The sequence below is a fragment of the Colletotrichum paranaense genome (assembly GCF_030867605.1).
Source record: "Colletotrichum paranaense strain IMI 384185 chromosome Unknown Scaffold_14.1, whole genome shotgun sequence".
In the NCBI taxonomy this organism is placed as follows: Eukaryota; Fungi; Ascomycota; class Sordariomycetes; order Glomerellales; family Glomerellaceae; genus Colletotrichum; species Colletotrichum paranaense.
Genome location: NW_026848972.1, coordinates 843,566 through 862,546, shown reverse-complemented (window position 1 = coordinate 862,546; position 18,981 = coordinate 843,566). Strand labels below are relative to the sequence as shown.

Here is an 18,981-nt window from a genome sequence, read left to right as displayed (position 1 = left end):
ACCACGGCCCCCTGCGGATAGAGGTGGTGTCCTCCTTTGGCGCCCTTAACACCCCTGTCGGAGTTGAGTCGAGTTGCGTTAGCACAGGTAGTAGTTTCCAGTTATGACTTGTGAGCCCCTGCTTGCTGGCTCTGCGATGACCTCAGTGATGGAGGATAAGAGTTAGTATGCTAGGCAGGGTGAAGGCATCGCGAGATGCTTTGATAATTAGCATAGTGAGAAGACGGTGAGATATGTTGGATGCATGGATAGACATGGGTAGATGAAGGAGAAGAACAAGAGAGTTTGAACACACAAGAAGAAAACGGTACGGACGAAGAAGCAACGAAGTCTTGGCGTCCCTGCCAGGAAATCGCCTTCCGTCCAAAATCGCATGCGAAGCCTGTTCCATCCTCACTGAATTCCGTCCGACATCCGTCCAAGGCTTCTGGTCGCACTGCTGGTATGCCCAAGGTGTATAAGATTCGAGTATTGGCCACTGCCCTGAATCGTTGCATGTTGTATCAGTCCAAGGCATGTTTGTACAACATCGTGGTCTGCTAATGAGGACTGGACCAAACCAAGTCGGGCCAAACCCACCAGGCTGAGCGTTTGGTCATGACAGAAAAATTCGGCGCTCCCCCGTGCCTCTAAGGCGTGCCCACTGCAAGGTCCAAAATGGACAGCTTGGCCTGGCCCTTTCCTCTACGAAGTAGCGGCAGTAGCCCCCCGTCCGGTCGGCCTCAGCCCCTCGACCCTCTCCCCCGTCCGGTCGACGAGCAGCCCACATGTAGGTAGTGTGGTAAGTACCTGTTCAGTCAGGTATCCATAGCTAAGGTACCTTGCTCAACCCCACCCGCGCTCAACAAGTCTGGCGTCCGCGGCCAAGTTCGTTCCCGTTCTTTCGCGCAGGCCCGTCTGGTATTTTTAGGGACAAAGTCACCTTTTTGGGTCTGTATTTCCACAGGTACCTCTCAATGGTAGCGCTAGGTAACTATTCGCCTAGGTAGGTAGCTATGATTCGAGCACCACGACGACCCCAGCTGAATAGCACAAGGAAAAAAGAAGAAGAGAAAGTGCGCTATCGTCAAGAACGCGTATGCTCTAATCTGCCAACCCAGGTTTGCCCAACAGGAGATACCTGGGTCACCTAAGGTAATGGACAAAAGTGATTGGGGGCATAGCAATACCAAACACCTCTGTCTGTATGGATCAGATACCTAGGTGACCTGTCCTGCTTCACATTTCGCTGCAGGGCACCTCTTCAACCCTTCCCAGGGGCCTCTGAAACTCAAACCTGTCCCTATCTGGCTGGCTGGCATTCCTCGACACGCACCTACCCACCGGGAAGTCAGACAAGACCACCTTTTTCCTGCACCTCAGTATTCCCAAGATCCCACCAGTTGCTTGCCTTACCTAAGAAAAGGTACCTGTCTACACATACTCTTGACACCAAGATACGGAGCACTGGACGGATACCTGACGTACCTCACTTATCGACCGATGCAGCAAAGGTACCTTGCCATCCCGTTACCGCCAATACCTTGTTTGCCTCTGCATCGCCTCGCCTTGCGGTATTGCCGCACCTCGAGAACCCTCAAGAGGTACCTGTCACGCTACGTACCACTCTCACAGTTTTATCTGCAAAATCCCACGAAACACTCTCCCTCCCCTTTCGGCTTTCCATTTGCGCCAACCAACCATCCCCGACCCCGACACACCTCTCAGTGACACCAAGACCACGACGACTCCCTCGACTCAATTTCGAATCCCCTCCACTCGAACTCGACGACGAACGGCCACGATCCATCACGAACGCCCATCTCCTCTCTCTATCTCTTCTCAATCACAACTCCCCGACTACCTAGAGTCACCCGGGTTCCAGATTTCCATGTGTCGCTGCTGACGAGGTTCGACCTACCACTCCAAATCTCTCTCTACCTCGCCCGGCGCGAGCCTCGCAAGCTCCCCTTCACGGGACACGACACTCTCTACAGCGACCGCACTTGCCTCGGCGCACACTTCTAATCACCACCGACGCTCTTTTCGCTGTCCGTCGCAGTCGACGCGCTCATTTTTTGGCAAGATGATGTTGGACGAGAAGTACGTTTGCGACTCGGTCGGCCTTTTGGTCGCCCTCCAGACCCTGCCCATACGTCCACCTGGCCTCGGAACTCGAAATCGCTGACAGACCACCCGCGCAGATACATTGGCCTAGGCCTCGCCATGGCATCCAGTTTAGCCATTGGTATGCATTCCTTCCCCACAGTTTCTCGTAGGCTACATCGCTGACAATGCTCGTCTCACAGGTATTAGTTTCGTGGTTACGAAAAAGGTACGCGCGGTTCCTGATCGCTCGAGTTGCCCTTGGCACTACTTACAATTAGTCCTACACTGTATGGGAGCTAACCTATGGCTATAGGGTCTTATGCAAGCAGAAGAACGTCATGGCTTTGAGGGTGACGGATTCGTATATTTGAAGAGCCCGGTTTGGTGGGCTGGTATCTCAACTTGTGAGTCTGCATTAGGACCTCGACGAAAGGCGACGAAGCGGCTAACACATGGGTAGTGGTCGTTGGAGAAATCTGCAATTTTGCTGCCTATGCATTCGCGCCAGCCATTCTCGTCACACCTCTTGGAGCTCTCTCTGTTCTGATCGGTGCTGTTCTGGGTTCATACTTCCTGAAGGAGGAGCTTGGAGTTCTGGGTCGCCTGGGCAGTGCAATCTGTCTAATCGGCGCCGTCATCATTGTGCTGCATGCGCCCCCAGATGAAGATATCCAGACTGTTGACCAGATCCTGCACTACGCCATTCAGCCGGGTATGTCAACAATTCTGCATAATAATGCGCCTGAGGACTAATCCCTTTGTTAGGCTTTTTGTTGTATGCCTTCACTGTTACCGTCTTCGCAGTGGTCATGATTTACAGAGTTGCGCCGCTCCACGGAAAGAAGAATCCGATCATCTATCTCTCTATTTGCTCAACTGTTGGATCAGTCTCGGTCATGTCTGTCAAGGCCTTTGGAATCGCCCTCAAGCTCACATTCGCCGGAAACAATCAGTTCAGCCACCCTTCGACTTACGTTTTCATGATCCTCACCACCGTTTGCATTCTGACGCAGATGAACTACTTCAACAAGGCTCTTGCTCAGTTCCCCACCAACATGTAAGTCAAAGAACGCCGAGCCTGTGATTGCCAAATAGCGCTAATCGAGGACCATGTAGTGTCAACCCCCTCTACTACGTTACCTTCACGACGATGACCCTATGCGCCTCCTTCATCCTTTTCGGCGGTTTCAATACAACCGACACGGTCAACACGATATCCCTTCTCTGCGGTTTCCTGGTCACTTTCACCGGCGTCTACCTGTTGAACCTGTCGAGATCTGACCCGAACGGACACAAGTATGTTGCAGGCCGCGGCGGCGACGATGCCACCGGCACGGACATGATCTCTACAATTCAGACTCGTTTGAGTATGCAGGCACGCCGAAGTGGAGACCCCCACCGGATGAGCATTGGCAGCCGTCACGGCGATACAACAGGGTTGATGAGGGCCTACGATGAGGAGGCTGGTGCCGAATTCGGTCTGACCGATCTGGCCGATGAGAGTGACGACGACAATGACCACCACAGAGCCAACGGGTCCGCCAACGGCCATTCGAAAACATACAATGAGACAATCGAGCTTCAGAACCAGAGGTCCGACAGATGAGGGACCTGGAGGATGAACCGTCTGTTTTCTAGCTATCGGCCAACACCGAGGCGGTGATTGTCTTTTTTCTTCGAAGCATTTCTTACCAGGGGCCCGAATGGGGGCAGCATTGTACATTTTCGCGAAAGTCAAATGACTGAGAAGTTTTCCACGACATGATCGGATTCATGAAAGAGGCAAAGACCCACGGAACAAGGCGCGCGTCCTGAGTGAGGGAGGGGGAAAAGCACCAAAGGGAAACCCCAGAATCGAGCTTTTCCCCATACTATTTCACTTCTGCTACGGCACGAGGAGTATTCACTGGGCAACGGGAGGGATCACTACTTGAGGGGCGTTTATCGGGGTTTCCAATGGATACTGGGTGTGCGGAAAGCACCTCTTGTTGTACGATTAAGGGCAAGGCGAATGGGGGAGAGGTGTATGAGGGCGAGAGAGAGAGAGAGTGAGAAGCATACCCTGGTTCGCCTGGAGACTGGCATCTTCTGTTCACTCTTCAAAGCATTTCAAAAACCATAGACGTAGGCTGAGGCCTAGAGCCTCGCGAATTGAGCATCATGGATCGACTACAAACCACCATCATCTAGCAACAAAGTGACAGGATGGGCGAGTAGAAACAGCTTGGACTGCTGTGCTCATCAACGAAGACGCAAGAGTGAGGTGGCTCATGACTTAGACGGCAGGACCTCTGATCATACCCGGTGGATTATAGATGGCGTCACGTCTTGGGCATGCAATTTACTTTTGAATGATTTCGTTGCTCATTTCATGGTTTGTTCTACCATTACAAGCCAGTCGCAACTATCCGAATTCCCTTTCGCAGAGTAATGCAAATGTTGATCAAGACGCCTGAGTAGTTATTCCACCCCCGTCCTCCCATTTTTGCTGGTCTTTTCGCGCGAAATACCCCGTTTTTTGTATTCCCCTAGTCTGGTATTGGAAGAAAACTAGAGTGAACAAGAAGACAGAAGCGTGCGACAAAGAGAAGCAGACTCGAAAAATCCCCGCTTCACGCTGAACAGTTCTCCAGTCCCCTTTTGTGTGTTTACCAACCGGCGGGGCTGGAAGAGTCAGCCTGCTCGAAAGAAACCTGCAGCTCGCCAGTCTCCTACGACTGAGCCTCAGCCTCCTCGCCAGCCTCGGGCTGCTGCTCCGCTTGTTGCGCCTCAGCGGCGGCCTGGGCCTGGGCGGCCTTAGCGCCGTAGTCCTGGGACATGGGCTGGACGACGGACTGCTCCTCCTTGGGCTCAAGGATGGAGACGGCGTCGGGGAGGGTCTTCTGGGGGCCGGCCTTGCCCTCGGGGTCGGAACCGCGCATAATCTTGACCTTGATGCCGAGAACACCCTGGCGGAGGAGGACGTGGCGGGTGGCGTGGTCGATGAAGTCCTTGGCGGGCTGACCAGAGTGGATCATGAAGCCGTCGGTGAACTTCATGGACTTGGCGCGGGCGGCGCGGAGCTTGCCGGAGACGACGACCTCGCAACCCTTGGCGCCGGACTCCATGATGAAGCGGAGGACACCGTAGCAGGCGCGACGGACGGCGAGACCGTTAAGGAGCTTGTAGCGGAGGGACTCGCACTGGGCGACGGCGGAGAGACCGCGGTTCTGGACCTTGGCGGCGTAGAGGGAGACGGAGTTCTCGGGGAACTTGAAGCGCTTCTGGATGAGCGAGGTGAGCTCGCGGATGCGGCGGCCCTGCTCGCCGAGAACCTCCTGGGTGTGGGTGGCACGGATGATGATGTCGGTTACCGTGGGGGTGACGCGGACCTCGACGCCGGAGTAGCCCTCCTCGGCCAGCTCGCGCTGGAAGAACTCATTGAGCTCAGCGTAGAAGACGCCATCGGCGACGAACTTTCTGCGCTTGGAGCTATATTGGGGGAAAAAGACGAATCGTCAGCAAAGACTGTTCCTCCAAATGTTCATTTGTTTTTCCTTCGCAACATTTCCATCCCCGAGAGCATTTCATCCACCGGGGGAAATTCGAGATTGGCGAAATTTGGTCGATAGGCGGGGAGGAGGGATCTCGAGGAAATGTTGCAAAGGCAAAGCCACCATTGGAAACAGAGGAAGGACAATTCTTACATCTGAGTGCCTGGAACAGCCATCTTGACTTTCGTTTGCCCGAGTTTGTCGAAAGGGGGGGATAGTTGGACGAATTGTTGGAGTGTCGACGGTTTCGTTCGGCGGAGGGGCGGAAGGTTGAGAAGTGAGGTTGTTCGAGTAGTCCACACTTGCCCAATCGTCAGTGCCCCGGATCGATTTTGCGCTGTAAAAATTGAGCAAATTCTGTGTGCCCTAGAGAGGCGGGCGATAAGGGGAAACCTTTGGCATTTTGTGGTCTGTGCTCTATTCTTATCGAGACGCGCCAGGTCGCTGGCAGAGGACCCCACTTGCCAGCTGTGGTGACCTGCCAGGCGTAAAGTGCATTTTCCTCCTTGTCTGCCCGCCCCGGTCAGCAAAATCGATACGTACCCCATTCGAGTGCTCTTTGCACGTGCTGGCTGGCTGATCATCGGGACATCGGGAGAGAGAGCTCCGTCGGCCGGTAGTGGGGTTTCAAGGGGCCAGCTTTGGCTTGGTGGGGACCACAGTCGCGGGAATTTGGAGGTCCCCTGTCGGGTTGCAGGCTTGCAGCGTGCTGGCCACGACGGTGACGGTCACAGGGGAGCTGAGAGCGTCAGGTGGGTGACATTTGATGCTCTGGATCCAGATCAACATGCGATTCAGTACCAAGCTGCCTTGCCTCCTGGTAAAGAATTCACCAGATGAACTTTATCTAATGATTATCATATGGCATCTGATGGGTAGTCAATAATCGTAGAAGAGTTCAACTTCTCGAAAGCGCAGTTTAGTTTCATGAAAAAGGCTACATCACCCAACTTTGCTGATTTGGAAGAGAGCACTCAAGCACTGACACTGAAAGCCGTGACGTCGGCTCTCTGTTCTCAGCCCCGCGCTAAGCTAAGGGACCAGGTAGATGGTGTGGATCAGCCGCTCCTTCTCTTCCTGCTGCTCCTGCTCTTTGCGACTGCGCAGCAGCAAAATCAACCCCAGACAGCCGACCTCCGACCTGACAACCGCAACCGTCCCTCCCCACGTTACCTGACCTTGCCTCCAAACCTTACCCAGCCCAACCTTCCGACCTCCAACATCGTGTGGTTGCATTGATTTTTCTTTGGTCTCTTCTTTTCCCTATTCAACCTTTCTACCCTCACTGAAGTTGCGCAGCTTTTCTGCTGCTCTTCTTCCAGTGAATTTATCCACTTGCAAACACTTACCTCCCGGGCCTTCCGCATTTGCGCGCGGCCATGCTCTAGTAGCTCAAAAAAGCATCATCTTCCACATTGCACTTCACCATGGAGGCTAGGAAGGTAAGCCATGCGCGTTTTTCACAGACTGAATCTTCTCACACGATATGGCATGAAACGGAAAAAAACTGACCATGTCGTGATTGCAAAAATACAGGTAGTCGAAAACGTCCAGTGCATCAACGGAGGACTCACCTCGGTCGGTACCTTGCGCTTGACCGATTTCCACCTTGTCTTCTGCGCACCGCCACCACCTCCCAAGAACCAAACCGCCGACCAAGCCGATAAACCTCCCCCGAAACCTCGAGAATCATGGATCACCTATCCTATTCTATCGCAGTGCATACTCCGACTCATGCCTCCTACTCATGGCATTCACAGCTCTATTCGCATCCGCTGTCGCGACTTCATCTTTGTCACTTTCAACTTTGAGGACAATAACGTTGCTCGAGACGTCTTTGAGTTTGTGAAGCTCAGAACTTGCAAACTAGGCACCATCGAGAGGCTCTTTGCTTTCAGTCACAAGCCCTCCAAGGCCGAGCGACAGATCAATGGCTGGAGCATCTACGACCCCAAAGCCGAGTTCCGGCGCCAGGGCATTAGCGAAAAGTCGTCAGACAAAGGATGGAGAATCACAAACATCAACAAGGACTATACTTTCTGCGACACTTATCCCGCCGTTCTGGTGGTTCCCTCTTGCATCTCAGACAACGTTTTGAAATACGCCAAGGAGTATCGTTCCAGACACAGAATTCCCGCCCTGAGTTACATCCACGCAGACAACAACTGCACTATTACCCGCAGCTCGCAACCTCTTTCAGGCATTACCAGGAAGAACAATGTGCAGGACGAGAAGCTGGTCTTGGCTTCATTTGCACCTATCATGCCCCGAAGCAGCATTGATCAAGACCAGCCTCCTCGCCTAAGCCAGTCAGATATCTCTGAAAAGTCGTCCACAGATGGAGAGCTCTCTGAGCAGATTGTCGCAGACGATGAGCCCAAGATGTTTGATGAAAACGGCAAACGCCTCATCTATGGTGCCCAACAAGCCAACATGATTGTCGACGCCAGACCTACTGTGAATGCCATGGTCAACCAGATTGGAGGAATGGGCTCAGAGCCCATGGACCGCTACCCAGGTGCCAAGAAAGCCTTCATGAACATTGAGAACATCCATGTGATGAGGAAGTCGTTGGAGAGTGTTATGCTTTGTCTCAAGGATGCCGACCTGTCTCCTTTGTCTCCTGACCAGAACGCCTTGGCTGCCACCAACTGGCTGAAACACACGCAAGCTGTTTTGAATGGAGCCGATATTGTCGCCAAGCAAGTATGGTTGAAGCAGTCGCACGTCCTCATTCACTGCTCCGATGGCTGGGACCGAACCAGTCAGCTTAGTGCTCTTGCACAGATCATGCTGGACCCTTTCTTCCGAACTATCGAAGGGTTCATTGTTCTCGTCGAGAAGGACTGGCTTGCCTTTGGCCATATGTTTAGGCTTCGATGTGGCCACTTGAACCACGAGGACAACTTCAAGGTCCAGAACGACTCGATGGCAGGCTCAACCATCCAGCCTGGAGAGAATGACGGCCGCGCAGATGCCTTCCAGAATGTCTTCACTGGTGCCAGGCAGCTGTTCAATCCCAGCAAGGAGGACAAGGCTGAACTCGATGCCATTACCGAAGGCTCTACCGGAAAAGTCGCAAAAGACGAGGCTACTGTTCCTAAGATGGTCAGCCCTGTGTTCCACCAATTTGTGGACTGCGTCTATCAGCTTCTCCGCCAGAACCCGACCAAGTTTGAGTTCAATGAGAGATTCCTTCGTCGACTGATCTATCATCTCTACTCCTGTCAATATGGCACCTTCCTCTACAACTCCGAGAAACAGAGACACGAGGCTCGTGCCTCTGAGCGCACTTCTTCGGTCTGGGACTACTTCTTGTCCCGTAAGCCAGAGTTTACCAACAAGGACTATGATCCGACCTTCGATGAGTATGTTAAGGGCCGCAGCCGTATCATAGTGCCAGATATGACCAACATCCGCTGGTGGCACCAACTCTTCAATCGGACCGACGAGGAGATGAATTCGCACCTCAACGCCGTAGCGACCGCTGCAGCCAACAGAGCTACAGCCATGAACGAACTGCACCCAACTACGGAGGATTCTTACGCGAATAGCCAGCCTGGTACCCCGCCCCAATCCACCGCAAGCCCCAAGCCGCCTTCTCTCCCTACCAGCCAGTCGGTTCTGGGAGGTGTAGAGAACACGCACACTACTTTGACGCCCAATTATCAAGAGCGACAGGCCCCGGTTCTCCGTCGAAGTGTGTCGGCCGAGAACTCCAATGCCTTCAGTGCAGTAAGAGATGGAATCGCGGGCTTGAACATTGGCAAAAACGTCAGCGGAATGCTGAACAATCTGGCCGGACGTAACGCCAGTCCTGCTTCCACTTCGAGGGTTACAAGTCGCAGCGAGCAAGAGCTCCGGGAGATGACATAGGGCGTCATGTTCGAACGAATGCACGACGCGCCGTATACCGTCGAGGTGACTAGTGCTACAATGAAACTCGACGCCGAGCTCTTCTACCAGGAGAATTGGGCTGACTCAACTTATACGTTGAGCAACTGGGGCGATTCAACAATCTGGGAATGGGGTACTAAAGCCGTCGCCAACGTCGCCAACTTGAGCAACGACTGGTCAAACTTGACCGATGGCTTGGCCGAGGACACCCCTCATGGAGATACTTGCGCTGACAATATCGCCCGCGATGATGATGATGACGATGGCGTCTGTGTCACTGGAGATGCGTCAACCGACATTGACGGCGGTTCCGACGCGTCCTCGGTTCATTCTCTCGATAGTGTCTCGACAGGGGATGTTGCCGATGTTGGCAACTTCATTTTGGTGAACACGAGCACGGAGGCCGTGTCTGCCGAGAACGGCGGATCTGTGACTCCCAGCCACTAGCCGCAGAAGACTTCCTAGTTCAACATTTCAGGAGTTTAGCATGTACTTGCTGCATTTTCACCGCACAACTACGAAGGGCACGAAAGAAATGGGGTCTCTCAGCGAACGCAATTCCAACACGTTTGCCTTGGAGGGGACGAACTGATTTACGGCTTTTCATGACAGCGAGCCGGAGTTTTGTACAAGTATTACGACTTTTTTCTTCCTTTTTTCTTTTTTTGACGCATTCGCCCCTTTTTCTCTCGACGTTCGTCGTGCTGGATACACAGCAATTCTTTTTCCCCTTGCTCTGTTTTCCGGCGTCCAAGAGGTATGATTGCGTTCAAGACTGGTAAAGGGAGGGTTCAAAACGGGGTCAGGGGATGAAACGGATTCGTTCATACAGCAGCAACGCGGTTTGGGAGGGCAGGGGGGCAAGAGAAAAGTTTGCGTGAATGGACATACGCACAGGGAGACACGAGAGCAAGACAGAAAACGAGAGACGAGAGATGGGAGAGAGGTGGAGAGGCTTGGAGGTCCGTCGTATAGATCCACTTGGATTTTCGAACTCCTGTGTACTCTCGATTCCATAATTCTAATCAGTCTGAAGTTAACCGTTGCTCCCATAACGATGTGCGCGATAACATGCATCAGTCGCCAGGCGCGTGCGGCATACCAAACTATCATGGCTTGTAAGAAACCTACCCTCTGCACTCAGTAGGTAGGTCACGACGGGTTTCTCTTTTTGTTTGATCTTTTTTTGTTATTCTTGGGTGCCCATTGCCTCATCTAGCTCGCCTAGTGTAAAGAACAAAGTCTATGTCCGACCGCCTTACGTCTAGCAAAGCCTTTTTTTACGTTTTTTTTTAGAAAACTATCCGTAGCCATTCATCATGCTTCATCAACTACAAGAAGACCTCGAGGTTGATCTCGAGGGTGCTCACAGGGTATCTGTCGTCAACGTTAGCATCCAATGGTCATTTACCGTAATCAGAGAGGGAAAGAGGGAGGGGTGCTGTTCAATATTACCTCAAGTCAAACTTCTCCAACACAGTAGGGTGCAAGATGCCGAACTCGCCGATGCGCGCCTCCTTGCCACCCAGACGCAGGTAGATGGCAGCCGCGTGGCCAGCGAAGAAAGTGGCCTCGTCAATCTCCTCGATCCAGTAGCCGTCAGGCTTGCTGGGGTTCTCAACGACCTTGAAGTCAACGCTCTTGCCTGCCTTCAGTCCCTCGTCATGAGTGAGGAAAGCTGTACGGAGCATCAAGAGAACACGGTCCAGAAGACCGTGAACAACCTCGAAACCACTGGTCTTACCATACCAGGCAGCAGCGAAGTGGCGCTCATTGCGAGCCTTGCGCTCCAGAGACTCGTCCTTGAAGACGACGTCAGCTGACTCAAAGATCTTGATGGGGACGCTGTGCTTCTTGTTCTCGCGGATGGTCTTGAGAAGACCAGGGACCAGGGATGTCCGCACAACCTGGTACTCGGCAGTCTTGGGGTTGGCAAGCTTGACAGCAGTCTTGCCGTCATCCTTGCGGTTCAGCCAGCCGAAGTTCTCGTCGTGGCTGCACAGAATCAGAGGCATTACTTCGCTCCAGCCAGACATGGCGGCCTCTGTCCGCACAATATCAGCGAGCTTATTGATCATGAGAGGCGCTCCAATGGTAGCGCTCTTGTTGGGAGAAGACCTAGGGAGGTTGTTGTAGCCGTAGCAGATAGCCAGGTCCTCCATGACGTCGCATTGGTGGAGCACATCGGCACGGGTGACAGGGATTGACACGCTGAGAAGGTTGCTGTCCTTGTCGGAGGGCTTGGCGATGTACGCCATCTTGTTCAGGAGCTGGCACATCTTCTCGGGTGTTTCGCTCAGGCCAGTGCAAGCGTTGAGGTAGTCAATCTCAACATCGATCGTGCGGGGGGCGAGGGTTGGTGTCGTTCTTGATGCGCCGTTGTGCTCGGAAACGATCTTGACGGGCTCAACGGTGAAGGGCTCGGAGCAGTACTGCGAGAACATTGTAACCATCATGTCGCAGACAATATCGAGCTTGGTGGCGTCCGTTGCTGTCATCTCGATGAAGACGTTCTTGGTGTTGACGGTGATCTTAGAGTGGTCGCCGTTGATGATGGGCGGCAGCGAGCAGACAGTCCGGTTCTTGTCGTAGATGACGGGGTAGACGGGAGAGTCCTTGATAATGTGCAGGTACCTGCCGAGATGCTTGTCACTCTCGTAGAACTGCATCAGCTCCTCGCCGTCCATCTCCTTGGTCTGGTTCAGGGGCTTGAACTTGATGTCCTTGGCTGGCAGGGCCTCGTATGTGAAGGGGCCTTCTATCGTATCGAGGTCGTGGGTTCCGATGGCCACCAATGTTCTTTGTCTCGCCAAGTTCATGTGCAGCTTGTCCTGGAGGCCGATGAAGGAGTCGTAGCTCTCTTGGGTGAACTTGATGTTTCTAAGAATGGCACCAGCAACGAGGGGTCGGATTTTGCTGGTGTCCTGGGCGACGGTAATGACGGAGGCTTCAGGGTTCTTGGGTTCTACGACCTTGTAGTTGGGTGCGGCAACCTTCTCTCTGAAGATGTTGAGCATGAGCGCGATACCCTCGAAGCACAGCATGTCGTATCGGTTGGCGGGGATCTCGATCTTCAGCTGGGGCGGCTCCTGCACGCCATTGACAATCGGTCGGTCGTCATTCTCAGTGTCCTCGTCGAGCTCGATACCGAATTCGAAGCACAGGTCTTCGAACTCTTGGGTGGTGAAGCTGTGCGGGCGACGATCAGCAAGAGGCAGTATAGGGATGGCGGGGTCAAGATGTCTAGATCGGGGCGGACGGTGCCAGCACGGCGCAACTCACTTTTGGCCTAGAGCCTTGTACAGATCGTACTTGTTGACGGATATGGTAGGCATGGTGAGAATTGGCGAGAGTCTCTCGAGGGTGCAGAGGTCTGTCTGGCGTCAGGGGCAGGAGAGGATTCAAGCAATGGTCAATTTCCGTCTCCAATATGGCCTTGAGTCACAGAAATTTTGGGGATACTCGGAGGTGAAGCAACTGCATGCACGCATGGAAGGTTCACCGGGGCGGGATGAAGTTGCTGCTTTAAGAGGTCAGTGGGAGTCATTTCGACTTCATCGCAGCCATTGGAGGGGCTGCGGGGTTGAGGGGCAGCAAAAGCAGCGGTCGCACTCGGCATCTCAATTTTCCAGGGTCCGATGTCAGAGAGTGGTCCGTGTCAACCGACACCGGGACGGGTTACAGCGCAGCACAACGCAACCCAGCGCAGGCAGGAGAAATGGAAGCCATAAATCACCATATTCCTCTTCGGTGCAGGCCCATCGACAGCTGGCGGCCAGTGCATACAGCCGTGCGCATATTCCAGCCACGACATGTTTCGCCGCTGGTGGAAGGTGGGAGGGACATCTGAGCTGTTTGCTGGTAACGGGAAAGTTTGGCAGATGCCTCACTGACAGCTCGTAGCTACCCACAGCGGTGACTAAAGGTACGGTAAGGTATCTCACCACCTTACCTAGGTGCTGGCCAAAATGCGCGCGGAGCAGAAAATGCTGGATTCCGATTCATTGCCTCAATCACAATCATGCGTTTCCGAATACCCAGACTCGGGACAACGTTAAATATGATGTAGCTGTCCCATAACCCCCTCCATGAAGGTAGTGCATACTAAGTACCTACCTATGATCAGGTAGCTTAGCTGCAGGCTGATAACCCCTCCTCGGCCGGTCACCCGGGAGACATCTCACCAGGCCAAGAAGGAATGAAGCTGGACTTGAAAGTTGGCATGTCTCAAGCACAAGGTAGTAAGAAGAATGCTACCTATGGTGCTTATTGTGTTAGCTATAGAGGGCATAGAAAATTCCAAGGAACGTGAGGACGTTGGAGGAGCGATACGTCAGTTAGTACCGAACCTGTGCTGCAAGTCCGCTTTTCAGCTGCTACGAAGATGCGGCAGCAAACGACAAGCAGCAGCCCCTCACCAGAAGAAAGGAAAGAGCACCTCCTCCTGGCTCCTGCACCCCTGCCTTACGACATCCACCACCAAGAAGTTACGGGTACGTACCTTCCCTCTGTCAGACCTTGCCCAAGGCGGTCACAGATACAGGCTCTCTCGTAGGCGCCTAGAAATGCTGTTGCCCATCACCGAACGACTAAGGTGGCCACCGCAGCTGATAATTTAGGTGCGGTAAGGTAGCCCATTTCTGGTCGGGTGGGACAGCACCTGGAGCAGAAGCGAAAGACGAACCTCAGAAACAGCACGTCAAACTTCCCTTCCCATGCCTCGTGCTTCCACTATCTATCTCAAATCAACACCCGGCCACGCTCTCCTCCACCACTGCCACACGAACTTCACCACGACAACTAGCTGTGCCTTTCGCCAACCTGACGTCGGATCGTTGGCATGGTCTGCATGCTCGCAACCTCCTGATAATATCTGCCATACCACTATCCTGGTTGCGTCGTCTCAGATTTTAGAGCCCCCCCAATCCCACAACGACCGCCGCTCGCCCTCAACCAACCCATTGCATCACCCGCACGCGATCCACTCCGATCGCTCACAACCACGACGTCGACTCTCCTGAATATCATCCGACCCTCCCATCGATAAACGCGCCTGCGCAACCTCGCTCGCCATGGCAGACGCGCCGAATACCCAGGACGAGCTCTACCCCATCGCCGTCCTCATCGACGAGCTAAAGGTATGGCGGTGACTCTGCCTGTCTAGCCCAACCCCGACGTCACCCTTCAGCCGCCAGCGCACAACACATTGCTAACCCTTTCGCGATCCAGCACGACGATGTCCTCCTGCGTCTCAATGCCATTCACCGCCTCTCCACCATCGCCCTCGCCCTAGGCGCCGAGCGCACGCGTGAGGAATTGATTCCCTTCCTCGACGGTATGTCTTGCGCATCCATCCCTATGTGAGCCAATATCTAAACTTTCAACCAGAGTCCGTTGAGGACGAGGATGAGGTGCTAGTCGCTCTCAGCGGCGAGCTGGGCAACTTCATCGAGTATGTCGGAGGCGCCCAATGGGGCCATGTCCTCCTCTCCCCCCTCGAGAACCTCGCTGCCATCGAGGAACCCGTCGTGCGGGACAAGGTAGCTATTGCCCCCTGCTCCACCCACCAGTCACATCGCCTAATCAAAGCAGGCCGTCGAGTCCCTCAACAAGATCTGCGAGGAGCTGTCCTCTCAGCAAGTCGAAGAATACTTCATCCCCTTGACCATCCGACTTTCAAAAGCAGACTGGTTCACTTCCAAGGTGTCTGGCTGCGGTCTCTACACATCGCCCTACAAGAAGGTGTCCCCGGGCATTCAAGAAGACCTCCGAAAGCAGTTTGGACAGCTTGTCCACGATGAGACACCCATGGTCAGACGCCAGGCTGCCACCAACCTGGCAAAGTTCGTCAAGGAGATGCCGGCCGCTATCGTTGTCGAAGAGATGATACCCCTTTTCCAGCACCTCGCCCAGGACGACCAGGACAGCGTCCGCCTACTTACCGTCGAGATCCTCATTTCCATCGCCGAGGTCGTACCCAAGGAGCAGCAGTCGAGTCACGGCGTTCTCCTCACTTCTCTGCGAAACCTGATTGAGGACAAGAGCTGGAGGGTTCGGTACATGATTGCAGACAGATTCGAGAAGGTTGGCAGGAATGAATACGCTCGTAGGGAGGGCCACGCTAATGCGCAAACAGATTTCCAAGGCTGTCGATGAGGAGGTCGTTTCAAGGGATCTGGTGCCATCTTTCGTGAAGCTCCTCAAGGACAACGAGGCAGAAGTCCGGACTGCGATTGCTGGACAAATACCAGGATTCTGTGCGCTTGTGGACCGCACTGTCCTTCTGAATGATATTATGAGCAGCGTGGAGGATCTCGTTTCCGACACCTCCCAGCATGTCAGAGCTGCTCTCGGTACCCAGATCAGCGGTCTCGCACCCATCTTGGGAAAGCAAGAGTAGGTTCTATGAAGGCTACACTTCCGCCACAAGCGACTAATTCGTCACAGAACTATCGACCACCTTCTGCCCATGTTCTTGCAAATGCTGAAGGACGAGTTCCCCGAAGTTCGCCTCCACATTATTTCCAAGCTTGAACTCGTCAACCAGGGTATGTGCTAGCTTCTGAAACAAAAGCATCTTACTAACCCCTCTGCAGTCATCGGAATCGACTTGCTCTCCCAGTCTCTTTTACCCGCCATTGTGCAGCTTGCTGAGGACAAGCAGTGGCGTGTGAGACTGGCCATCATCGAGTACATTCCTCTTCTTGCCAGCCAGCTTGGAGTTAAGTTCTTCGATGAGAAGCTGAGCAACCTCTGCATGAGCTGGTTGGGCGATACCGTCTTCTCGATCCGCGAGGCGGCGACGCACAACCTGAAGAAGCTTACAGAGGTCTTTGGAGTCGAGTGGGCGAGCGAGGCGATCATTCCCAAGGTTATGGCTATGGGCAACCACCCCAACTACCTCTACCGAATGACAACCGCCTTTGCCATCACCGTAAGTTGAGGTCTTCGCCTCTATGGTACCAGAGATGCTAATGATTTCAGACCCTTGCTTCTGTTGTGAGCCTTGATGTCATTGCTGACAAGATCTTGCCCATGTTGGACAAGCTCGTCGACGATGAGATCCCCAACATTCGCTTCAACGTCGCCAAGACATATGGCGTTCTGATTGACGTCCTCCGCCGTTTGCCTGAAGAAGGCACGATTTACTCCCTAGAGAAGGAGGGTGGCAGCTTCACCGCGTCTCCCAGAGGCATGGAACTGATCCAAACACGCGTCATTCCCAAGCTCGAGAAGCTGCAGAAGGACGACGACGTCGACGTGCGGTACTTTGCGACAACGTCTGCGAACCAAGTGTCTGGGCCTTCTTCTGGCGAACCTATGAATACATCACCATAGATGAGAGACGTAATGAAGCAATTCCCAATCTTTTTATCAGGACCGTCCCAAGACTCTTACCTTGCATGCTTCGACCAAACGCTACATGGTGCTGGGTGCTACTCCGGTTCCCCTGTCAGGCTTTACAGAAAAAGAAGAAGACTAACTAGACAGAGAGAGGCGAGGTTTTCACTGGTGGTTGACGTTAGGAGAGATATCTCCAGGGGCATGGAAGCGACCATAGATGGGGCACAATGGAGGACGTGCATGGTTGAGCGTAGGTGACGTTGCCTGACATTCCCCCATTAAAGAAACACATTGTATGATACACCAGCAGCCGTCAGAGAAACGAGATGCAATAACGAAGAATGTTATCTAGTACCGTCGTGACCGACGTTCTTTTTCGGGGTATCTTGAAGGTCTTGTCATTCGTCTAACTCGTTGCATGATACTCTACCTTAGCTATGCCTGCCTCTGGAAGCACAAACTGCTGATGGTCTGGCCTTTGGCGCCGCCAAAGGTGAAGCTAGGATAATCCACCTTGCCCACAGCAACAAACTTGCCCGCATCTCCCTCATTCGAAGGGCCCTCGAACCACTTCCTGAGCTCCTCCTCTGTCCAGTTACAGCTCGTGATGAGAAGCAGGCCGCCGGGCTTGACGAGGCGGAGCGCGCGGCCTCTGTATCCCTCGCAGATGCGCCTGCCTTGCGCGTCCTTTTCGTCGCTGAGGCAGATTGCGTCAAAGGTGCCCTTGTCGAGGACGACGTCCCAACCGTCTTTTTGGGATCCGTTGAGCACGGTTTCCCAGGGTCCGTTTAGTACATCCCACTCTTCGAATTCTGGCTCTCTGGCGTCTGCCTCGTCGTCTTCGTCCCCGGCGGGTGCGTCGGACATGTCCTCATCCTCCTTGGCGGCAGCTTGCTGTCTCTGCGCCGCGATGCGGCGCGCCAGCTCGACGCTCTGCGGGGCGTAGTCGACGCCGAGGGCGCGGCCGGCCCAGCCCTCGTCGCGGAGGGCGAAGAGGAGGGAGCCGTTGCCGCAGCCGAGGTCGAGAAAGGTGGCGTCGGCTTGGCGGAGGGAGTGGTCAAAGGGGGCGGACTCGGTGAGGTCCTCGAGGTAGGTCAGGAGCTTTGACTCGGCGTCCGAGTCGTCGAACCAGACTGTGCCGCGGTCTTCAGGGTTCTGAGCGTTGTTTGTGAGTTCGGTTGTGTAGAGGGATGACCAGCTGTTTCAGTGGACCTGTTAGTTGGGGAATGCCCTTGGTGATGTAAGGGGGTTGGTTGTTGAGCGAAAGGGGTATGTCATTCACTCGTGGCGTGGAGGGGTAATGAATTGAGTGACGAACTATTCTTTTGTCCCGAGCTTGGAGGGCTCCAGGTGTGCTGGGGTAGATGCCATTTTGGGTGCTGTTGTTGTCAGAACCGGAGTTCGAGAAGTAGTATGATAGCTTGGTAAAAGGACGAGTTCTTTGTGCCGAGAAAATGGACAGTGATGAGCTATCCTTCAACCCGACACTTTGGATCCGAATTTGATGCCATCGCGAAAAGAAGTTTGGCGGGGTGTTGTGCTGTTGTCGACCCGGAGTGGAAGGCGGTGAGGCTCTTTTGGCTGGCGGGTGGGACAACCCCCACTTCCTTGCCTGGTCTCTGTTCTGCCTATGGCTCAGAGGTGCTAGGGATCCTTGCCCTGGCAATGGAGGGGTTGAGTTGGAAAGTTGCTGTAGGGCCAAAGGTTATGGCATCTGGCAGCTCGACATTGGTTTGTAGGATGTGTTTTGGGAGAGCAAGAACCCAAATCCAGATGGCGGTTCTGAGCAAGCTGCGGGGTAGAATTTGATGGGATAGGAGGAGGAAGACGACTGGCTTGCATTTGGTGGATTGATGAAATTGGTTACATGTCACCCGGTTCTTGGGGATAGGTACCTAGTTTTGACCTGTCTCTGCTTTCTCAAAAATCAGACCAGAGGGTAGAAGTATAGAGATAGGACAGCGGGAGCATTGACGTTTCCAAAATAGTTGGTGCGGTGCCAATGGTAGAACATACACCAGACAAGCTACTGCACCCACACGAGCCTCTCTCCCTCCTCCTCTCAGTCTCAGTCTCAGTCTCCCATGCCTGCAAATACTTTCGCGGCGAGGAAATGCAA

The 18,981-nt window shown here is 53.8% G+C and overlaps 7 protein-coding genes across 7 annotated transcripts; 3 read left to right on the top strand and 4 right to left on the bottom strand.

Annotated features, from left to right (window-relative positions):
- Nucleotides 1–2,065: 2,065 nt before the first annotated feature.
- Nucleotides 2,066–3,694, top strand: CPAR01_14129 (uncharacterized protein; the record flags this gene model as incomplete). Its single annotated transcript, XM_060498380.1, has 7 exons — nucleotides 2,066–2,082; nucleotides 2,184–2,227; nucleotides 2,289–2,314; nucleotides 2,402–2,492; nucleotides 2,549–2,800; nucleotides 2,854–3,145; nucleotides 3,205–3,694. The coding sequence occupies 7 exons, from the start codon at nucleotides 2,066–2,068 to the stop codon at nucleotides 3,692–3,694; spliced, it is 1,212 nt and encodes a 403-aa protein (XP_060343114.1).
- Nucleotides 3,695–4,799: 1,105 nt separating this feature from the next.
- CPAR01_14128 (40S ribosomal protein S3) lies at nucleotides 4,800–5,797 on the bottom strand (the record flags this gene model as incomplete). The annotated part of the gene is made up of 2 exons (XM_060498379.1): nucleotides 4,800–5,559; nucleotides 5,775–5,797. 2 exons carry the CDS (start codon nucleotides 5,795–5,797, stop codon nucleotides 4,800–4,802), a joined length of 783 nt encoding a protein of 260 aa, XP_060343113.1.
- A 1,251-nt stretch (nucleotides 5,798–7,048) lies between these two features.
- On the top strand, nucleotides 7,049–9,965 carry CPAR01_14127 (uncharacterized protein; the record flags this gene model as incomplete). The annotated part of the gene is made up of 3 exons (XM_060498378.1): nucleotides 7,049–7,063; nucleotides 7,158–9,356; nucleotides 9,498–9,965. The coding sequence occupies 3 exons, from the start codon at nucleotides 7,049–7,051 to the stop codon at nucleotides 9,963–9,965; spliced, it is 2,682 nt and encodes an 893-aa protein (XP_060343112.1).
- Nucleotides 9,966–10,121: 156 nt separating this feature from the next.
- On the bottom strand, nucleotides 10,122–10,571 carry CPAR01_14126 (uncharacterized protein; the record flags this gene model as incomplete). The annotated part of the gene is made up of 1 exon (XM_060498377.1): nucleotides 10,122–10,571. One exon carries the CDS (start codon nucleotides 10,569–10,571, stop codon nucleotides 10,122–10,124), a length of 450 nt encoding a protein of 149 aa, XP_060343111.1.
- Nucleotides 10,572–10,849: 278 nt separating this feature from the next.
- On the bottom strand, nucleotides 10,850–12,853 carry CPAR01_14125 (phenylalanyl-tRNA synthetase; the record flags this gene model as incomplete). Its single annotated transcript, XM_060498376.1, has 3 exons — nucleotides 10,850–10,895; nucleotides 10,974–12,761; nucleotides 12,801–12,853. The coding sequence occupies 3 exons, from the start codon at nucleotides 12,851–12,853 to the stop codon at nucleotides 10,850–10,852; spliced, it is 1,887 nt and encodes a 628-aa protein (XP_060343110.1).
- Nucleotides 12,854–14,590: 1,737 nt separating this feature from the next.
- On the top strand, nucleotides 14,591–16,856 carry CPAR01_14124 (uncharacterized protein; the record flags this gene model as incomplete). Its single annotated transcript, XM_060498375.1, has 8 exons — nucleotides 14,591–14,656; nucleotides 14,748–14,853; nucleotides 14,907–15,058; nucleotides 15,111–15,602; nucleotides 15,655–15,914; nucleotides 15,966–16,066; nucleotides 16,115–16,452; nucleotides 16,503–16,856. 8 exons carry the CDS (start codon nucleotides 14,591–14,593, stop codon nucleotides 16,854–16,856), a joined length of 1,869 nt encoding a protein of 622 aa, XP_060343109.1.
- Nucleotides 16,857–17,297: 441 nt separating this feature from the next.
- On the bottom strand, nucleotides 17,298–18,233 carry CPAR01_14123 (S-adenosylmethionine-dependent methyltransferase; the record flags this gene model as incomplete). Its single annotated transcript, XM_060498374.1, has 2 exons — nucleotides 17,298–18,060; nucleotides 18,181–18,233. 2 exons carry the CDS (start codon nucleotides 18,231–18,233, stop codon nucleotides 17,298–17,300), a joined length of 816 nt encoding a protein of 271 aa, XP_060343108.1.
- Nucleotides 18,234–18,981: the final 748 nt, after the last annotated feature.